This window comes from Tupaia chinensis, unplaced genomic scaffold (assembly GCF_000334495.1).
Source record: "Tupaia chinensis unplaced genomic scaffold, TupChi_1.0 Scaffold000573_1, whole genome shotgun sequence".
NCBI lineage: Eukaryota > Metazoa > Chordata > Mammalia > Scandentia > Tupaiidae > Tupaia > Tupaia belangeri.
This window is the reverse complement of record NW_006160087.1, coordinates 3,140,548-3,148,682: the sequence shown is the minus strand read 5'-3', so window position 1 is coordinate 3,148,682 and position 8,135 is coordinate 3,140,548. Positions and strand designations below refer to the sequence as shown.

The 8,135-nt window shown below is 61.9% G+C and overlaps 1 protein-coding gene across 1 annotated transcript in view; it reads right to left on the bottom strand.

Annotated features, from left to right (window-relative positions):
* Positions 1–6,402: 6,402 nt before the first annotated feature.
* Positions 6,403–8,135, bottom strand: part of SPOCD1 (SPOC domain containing 1) — a 10,713-nt gene continuing 8,980 nt past the window's right edge. Inside the window, exons 13-14 of the mRNA XM_006158123.2 lie at positions 7,994–8,077; positions 6,403–7,266 (exon numbers count right to left, since the gene is read on the bottom strand). Of these exons, the coding sequence (XP_006158185.1) occupies positions 6,590–7,266; positions 7,994–8,077 (761 nt within the window). The 3' untranslated portion in view covers positions 6,403–6,589. The remainder of the gene's footprint in view (positions 7,267–7,993; positions 8,078–8,135) is intronic.

The window sequence follows — 8,135 nt, the reverse complement described above, 5'->3', positions numbered from 1 at the left end:
CCCCAGTGCCTGCACCCCCTGCCAAGCTGTCAGGAGGGTGCCCAGGTCGCTAGACTGAGTGCGCTGGTCTGTACCGTTGCCACTAGGCTAAGGAAGAAACGGGGAGCGAGCAAGCGAGGGAGCAGGAAGCCCGGAGCAAGGGGAAGGCGAGCGGATGGCCGGCTGCCAAGGAGGACTGACAGGCCGGTGTCTCGGCTCTGGGACCCTCAGATCCGTTCCGGAACAGCACTGTTCTGTCTGCTCTAGTTAGAGGTGGGAGACAGGGAAGGGAGGGAGGACAGGCTGGCTTGGTGAGCGACACCCGGAGTGTGAGAGGGCTTGTGCCCACCCATGCCTGGGTCCTCCGTGTCCTGTAGGTGTTTAGGGTGTCTGGCTGCCTCCAGGGGTCCCCGCTAGAACCTCCTCCCTACCCAACAGTGAGAGGCCCAGGGACAGGCCCCACCCTGGGCTGGGGCAGAGGAGGCTGTGGGGGGATGTTGGTGGGCCTCATTACCCCCTTATTTATGTATTTAAAGAGGTTTTTTTTTTATATAAGGTATGTGCACTCACTGGAGAGACAGAGACAGAGAGACAGAAACTAAGAAATCTTGAGATCTTGGGCATGCATGTACACATGTCCAGCGTGAGTTTTAAGCGGCCAGGTCTGGGATTCAAACCGTGGGAGTCCAGTGAGATAGCCGTTACGCCATCTGCTGGTCCCTCTGGCAGAGCCGCGTCCTGCGCCTGCGCCCACCTGTCAGGTCAGCCGGTGGGTTAGCGGTGACCGAGAGCTCTCTCCGGGCCTCTTGCCCCTACCACCTGGCCAGGCTGCTGGGAGTGGTGGGGAAACTGTCGGGGACTCTCTGGGCCCTCAGGCAAGCCCTGGGTCCCTCTCGGAGCACGTGTGGGCCTGTGGGGTGCAGGCGTGGTGATGTTTTATTTCTCAATTTGCTATGCGGCACACACTCCCGAGAAAGGGAAAGTGAGAGATGGCGCAGCCCCTCCTCTGCTTGGGATCTGGGGCGCACACGTGCACACACAGTGGCCGAGACGCCGGGACGCACACGGCGCAGTCCGCCACGTGGGGCCCAGCTGGCCCAGCCATGCCCGCCCGCTGGCCCGGCGTGTGGGTTCTGTGTGGCGGCCCGTGCCTGGGGCCGTGCCCGCTGTGGCTGAGCAGCACTTGTCTGCGCGGCGTGTGTCTGCGGTCTCTGAACTCGATGGCGTGTGTCCTAGCCTGTGGCTTGGAGCTGCTTCTTGGGTCTGAGGGTTTTCGTGGAAGCAGGGGTGGAGAGGCCTGGGCCCAGTGAGACCAGGAGCTGCGACAGCCTGGCTCAGCTTCCAGTCGGGAGAAGTCATCCTTTAGGTCCACGTCTTTCAGGGCCTGGCAGTCGCTGTGGGAGGAGCCTGAAGGGCTCTCGAGTGTCCCTGTTGTCCTCGAGCCTGGCCCCTGGAGTGGCCACTGGCTTCCACCTCATGAGCACTCCCAGGCTCTCCAGGAGGCATCTGGAGACCGGCTCCCCGCCCCAGCACTGCAAGGACCCACGAGAGCCCCTCTGAGGTACCGCCCACCGTCATCCAGATGTGGGCACCCCACAGCAGCACCGCAGACCCGCCAGACACAGCAGGTGCACACAGCCATGTGTCGTGACACATACATCACACAGCCACGCAAGCTCGTGCTTACACACAGGAGAGCCACAGCCAGCCACGGCACCTCTAGGACACACGTTCTTTGGTCCGATGCACTCAGACACGCGTGCAGAGGCGTTCACACAGGCCTGTCCTCCCACGTCCCTTCCCGCCCTCACTCCGGGTGTCTGGGTCCAATGCTCAGCTGTGGCCTTCCCCACTACGGACGGTCTCCTGGAAGGCCAGCCCCGGAGGGGGCAAGTCCATGGGCACAACCCCGTGCCAAGAAAGCCGCGCGTGTTCACTGCGTGCAGGAGTGTCACCGTGCATCTTGCAGTCTGCGCGGCTTTAGCTTTGTGTAAACCAGGCAAGCATCTCTGTGTGACAGGGGCATTCTCTGCTGGGCCAACAGGTTTCAGGACGGCCCTGTGTGTGTCTGTGTGTGTGTACATAAGTGTGTCGAGTGCGTGCAGGAGATGGTGGGACTCTCTGTACCGGTACCATCGCACTTTGCGAGCCACCTCTCAGTGCATCTGCATGTGTGTGCCTACATGTGCATTTGCACACCCGTGTGTCCCGTGTGTAAACTGCTCCATAGGCTGTCTGGGATGTGTCCCCCCAGCAGAGGCTGTGGCCTGGGGTGGGGCTGAGCGGGACTGGACCGAATCCCCCCCAGCGATTTACAGAGCCCTGAGGAGGACGAGGAGGACGTAATTGCTTCCATGAATCTCTCTCCGGCTGTTAATTGCTCACTTATCGGGTTGTGTATTATGCCGACTGTTGCTCTTAATTCGCCTCCACAGCTGCAGGTGTTTGCTGCCTTATTAACTGTTAATCGCCGCGGCTAGGGATGGAACTTAATTGGCCCCCAGAGTGGGACACAGGCAGGCCAGCCGGGCCGGCCAGGCGCTCGGCCTATCCCTGGAACCCTCCCCTGCAGAACACAGGTTGCTCCCAGGAAGGGGCTGGTCCACCACTGCCCGCCAGCACACAGCTGACCTGTGTACAGCAGTCAGAATGCCAACCGTCGGGCACGGCCGGGCAGTCCGACCTCTCCCAGCTCCTATGGCCTGCCCAGCACGGCCTCCGTCACCAACACCCTTCCTCCGCCCCAGTACGAGCCAGCCTCTTTTACTGGGTTGATGTTATCTGAGCCGACTGAGGACTAAGCCCCCAAAGCAAGGTGGGGCTGGCTCCCCCTCTAGCACCTCCTCTGCCCCCCCCCCAACCCTTGCTCAGTCTAAGTCTATTAAGGTTATAGACACCGGCATTTCATAGGAGGGCGAGAAGGAGCTACCGCCCGAACAGGAGGGGCTGAGGTCAGACTAGGAAGGGCTTCTCAGCTTTTCTTAATGTGCTACAAGGCATGTGCACACATAAGACACACACACACACACACACACACACACGGAGTGAGAGAGAGCGACCTCCAGAAGGGGAAGCCTGGCTTTTTTTGGGGGGGTGGTGGTGGAAGGTTTTTGCTATAGGGCGCATGCACTCACCAGAAAGACAGAGAGAGACAGAGACAGAAAGCAAGAAATCACCCCCCAGGGGGGATGGCCACGCCGCAATCCCTTCTCCTCCATTCTCCTCTTGAGATCTTGGGCACGCGCACACGCACCAGCACCCAGCATGAGTTTAAGCCACCAGGTCTGGGACTCAAACCACAGTCGACTACATGGGAGTTCAGCCACATAGCCATTATGCTAACTGCTAGTCCCTGGCATATTTTTCAAGCCAACAGGTCCAGGACTTGAACTGTGTAGCCAGTCGGCCACGTGGGATCCAGCCACTTTAACCACTATGCCACCTATCAGGCCCCAAACTTACCAGCTTTTGGGGAGGCTGCTGGGACAGTTAGGGTCCAAAGAAGAACTTCAAAGAGATCTCCTTCTCATCCCAGCCAGCACAGGGTCCCTCTCTGCCTCTGCACAGCTCCAAGGACAAGAAACCCCCTGCCCCGCGTGCACATCAGCGTGAGGGAGAGGGTCTTCACACCCAGTTGACTTCTTAGCACCCCACCTCCAAGCTGAAGCAGAGGAACCCCAACTGTCCACAACGGGGAAACGGAGGCCAAGAAAGGCAAGGGAGTAGCTCTGGGGTCCCAGTCCTCTCTGGTGAGGGCACAGACCTGTGGTTCTTCATGCAAGTGCCCTCAGCCTCCCGTGGAGCCCGCTCAGCCCTGTCTTGGGTGCTTTCTCAGCCACCGCCCCCTGCTCCCAGCCTCCTGCTGCAGCTGCACCTGCCTCAGGCACCAGCACCTTTGGGACAGGAACGCAGGTCTCTGGAAACGAGGTTGCAGTGCCCAAGAGAGACAAGGACGAAGTGTGTGCATGTCGCTGGGAGGGGGGTTCCACGCTTCACCAACCTGGCCTCCAGCCTCAAAGGACAAACAGGCAAACCAATATTCCTTATCATGTGCCTGGGTCCAGTCTGCCCTGACCGCTGCATGTCCTTCCTGGTGTCGAGCTGCCACGGAAGTTGATTTGCTTTGGGCCCTGAGAGGAGCTGAGCTCTGGAGAGGGAGGGGGCTATCGGAGTGTGTGTACCAGACCCGCATGAAGAGTATGTGAACGCGGCGTCCCCATTTAACCCTCACGGACCCTGGTGACTTAGGGACTGCCATCCCTACATGCCAAGAAGGAAAATGGCTCTCCTATGCCATAGAGAGGGTACTAAACTTGTCCAAAGCCACAGTCAGGAAAGGGTAGAACTGATTCCGACAAGGTCTGGCATTGGGGGCTGGGAGTCTCCGTCAGAGATATGCCGATAGAGTCATGCCAATGGCTCAATAAGGGGATGCGGGGGCGGGAAGCACAGCTCACCCACCCACCCCAAATCTGGGAACACGGATAAGCAAAACACTCACGCATGCGCAGTCCACGTGGCCATCAGACGGGATGAGAGAAGCGAAGGGAATTGTCCAGGGAGTTACCCAAATTCCAGCCCCGCCTCTATGTTAATGACATGCAGATATATGTAAATTTCCACAAGCAACTGCTCAAACCTTTGGGTGCAATGGGGTGACACGAAAGCGGTTGCTATGGAAACCCAAAAGCGAAAGCCCACCCCCACCCCTGCAAAAGCAGGCGCACAGACACGTGTACAAAGACCCAGGGTTCTTTGCTCCGGAGCCCAGACGATCACGGAGTGGCAGAGGGTGTGAACCGCAAGGACCCTCGGAGACTGCGTCCCGCCTGGTGGTCGCCGAGGCCCCCAGAAAGTCGCGGAGAGCAGCGTCGCGAGCTGGGCAGCCGGGCGCCTTCTACGAAAACCGGGGGAGCTGGGTGGCCCTCTGGGGCTGGGGAGACCCCTGCTCCGGCCTAGCAACACGAGCCCCGCCCGGCGTTGCATAGCAACGCTTCCTCCAGCTAGCAACCTCTGGCCACGCCCCCTAGCAACGTCAGGCCGCCTCGGCGCTCCCGGCGGCTGCCAGAAGACGAGGGAAGAGACAGAGATTAGGGCCAAGAGGTGGGCTAGGGTCCCGCTGTCCAGCCCCCGCCCGCGGCAGGCCCACCGCCTGGAGCCCTCCCCACGGCGAGGTGTTAGCCCGTCGTCACCCACACCTGGAGGGCAGAGCTGCCCGGCGCAGAGCTCGCCCTGTGTGCTCCGAGACAGCGTCTTCCCGGGAGGAAGCCGGGCCTTGAGAGCAGGGGGCGCGCAGCGGTCTCCCCACCCCTGCCCCGACTGCGTGGGAAAGGCACCCAAGAAGCAGACTCTGGATCGAGCTGTAGTTTGCATAATAATGTGCATCATTTGCCTAGAGCTCGGAGGTTGGGGCGTTCGCACGTGGTTCCGAGCCTGAAAAGTTCCCGAAGGAACCCCGCCCCCTTCCCCGGTCCACCTGTCCCGCCCCCTCTCCCTACTCCAGACTGGCATCTCACTCCCGCCCCCGCCTCCAACCCTCGGGCAAAGATTGCCCACCCCGCCCCACCCTACTCCAGACTGGCATCTCACTCCCGCCCCCGCCTCCAACCCTCGGGCAAAGTTTGCCCACCACGCCCCACCCTTGCTCAATCTCCGGTCCTGCCAGCCCCGACCTCCATCCCAAAGCCGAGGGCCCCCTCTGCTGTTGGCCGCGGGTAGGGCAGCCGCGGAGCTTAAGGGGTAGACGAGGGCTCCGCGGAACCACCACGCCCCTTCCCTAGGCTAGCAGGGTCCAGGGCGAGGGAAGTACGGGGTAGGTTGCAAGCAAGGGCGGACGAGTACACCCCTTCAGGCTCGAGGGCGAGACCCTGCGGCGGTTCTGTCCTCCAGGCCGGGCCCTGCTGCCCCGTGCTGGGTTGGTTAGCCGGTGAGGCCAACTCGCGGGCAGGCTGTCCTCGCTCCTCTCTCCAGGTGCTCGCGCGCCGAGGATGATCACAGGGGGGCTGGGAGCGAGTTCCAGGTCAAAGCAAGACACAGTCCCACCCCAACACCAGCCTCCAACCCCACCCTAATGCCCACCCCCAACCAAGGCCCTCGACTTTCTCTGGCAGGTCTCTGGAAGCCTGCTAAGAGGTGGTAAGCACGATCTCCCACTGTCCTCAACGGAAACCTACACGCAGACATGTGGTAAGTCACACACACAGATACACACATGCCAACAGGTACACACAGAGAACACGGTGCAGGTACATGTCACCAACCTGCCACTTCGCAAGTTCAGAATACCAGGAAAATGCTTCTAGAAACCGCCATAATCAGCACACCCCTGGGCACGGTGACAGTCGGAAGACAGCAGACCAGCACTGGCGAGGCTGGACACCCAGCCCACACCTGGCCTGGGCCAGGGGTCTCCCGGCCAGCCAGCCAATATGATCCTAACTTTGCCAAAATCTTTATTGAACAAAAAGTCCACACCAGACAGACTACAGAACAGGAAACGCAAACAGGGAGGACAGGCCGGGCTGACTGTCCCCTCCCTCCATCCGTCTCTCCCTGGGACCTCGGGGGCAGCACTGGTAAGGCAGCAGGCCAGTTCTGGTGTGTAGGAAAGTCAGGCCTCTCGAGGGGGGGAGCGCTCTGAACCAGCTCCATCTATAGGGCCCACTGAGGTGGCTGGGGGGGTTGGTACTACGGGGGGCTGGCCGAGCAGGCCGACCATCCCCGGGGGCACAGGGAGCTGGGCAGATGCTGCAGAGGGCTGGGGGCGTGGGTCTCGGCCCCCAGGCCACAACGAGGCATGGAGCTGGCGGCTCATGGTCACCAGAGACTGGAGGTGTTGCAGCAGGGCTTGGTGGGGACAGGAGGCCCTGTGCAGGTGCTGGCCATGGCCCATGCCGCGGAAAGCCGGTGCTGCCGAACGGGGATGCTGGGGCTGGCTCCAGCCTGCTTCTGGGGGCCACTGCCCTCGCCCGGGGTGCTGCCAGGTTTCAGACTCTACCCACAGCCTCCCCCGGCCTCTGGGGGGCTGCTGCCACGTACCAAGTCCCCTTGGAGCCAGGCCACCCTTGTCCTGGTCCTGCTGCACTGGGGCCCCTGGGGGAGGGAGGCCCCTCGTGGCCACTTCTGGCCTCTTGCTGTCTGGCTCGTAGTGTCTCATCTCCACCTTCTCGCTGAAGGAGACCATCTTGCGGACCTTCCCCCACGAGGGACTGGTCCCTGGGGTGTCTGGAAGCCGTTCCTTGGGCAGCAGCAGGGCCAGCAGCAGGCTCGAGTGGGTGGGCTCCAGGCCTGCAGAAGAGGAGGCACCTGAGGCAGAGGCCAAGGCCACAGACAGCACGACCCCACGCTGCACTCTGCCGCAGCGGTCTAGACACGGAGAACACGGACAGCTTCCCTCGGCAGTGGGATGGCGGAGCGAGGGCCGAGCCTGGGAGATCTGGTTCCCACGTTCATCTGGCTGAGGGAAGGCGTGGGCAGTTTGACCTTGAGACTGGATCCAAAGTCTCCCTCAGGATCCCCACGAGCCGCCGGGAAAGGCCCCACACTGCTCAGGCTGGGGCACACTACCCCCTCCCCAAGCGTCCCTCACCAACCAGGTGCTGACCTCCCCCCGCCACCCCGCTGTCCTAGGTGGGCCCGGCTGCTGTCCGGCCGCACCTGGGCCATCCGTGCCCATCCCAGGGTTTTCAAGTCAGGGGTGTCTAACTCATCCTGCAGCCGGCTCACGACGGCTGGCTGGTGACTGTGGACAAGTCACTGCCTCGCCTGTGACATGGAGACTCCGGCACACCATTCTGCTGGCTGTCTGGAGACTAAAGGCACTCAGCGGGGGAAATGCTGGGACAGTGGTGGCACACAGTGACACAGGGTGAGCCGCCACCCTCCCTGCTCTCACTTCTGCGTGTCAGGGGTTCCCTTCGGAGGCAGGCCCACGTCCGCCAAGGCTGTGTCAGTGATGCCCTGTCTGGCCACCCCGTGGGGGCACACTGGCTTGGCATGGGCATCGGGCACTCACCTGGGCCGCCCAGAGGGCGCAGTCTGGCGGGCAGCGGCTGGAAGGCGGGCAGGGGCAGCAAGACCATGCCCACGTGGCCCACGGCTGCCAGGCCGTGCCGCTGCTTGCTGTTGAGGTAGGAGGAGAGCAGGGGGGCGGTCTG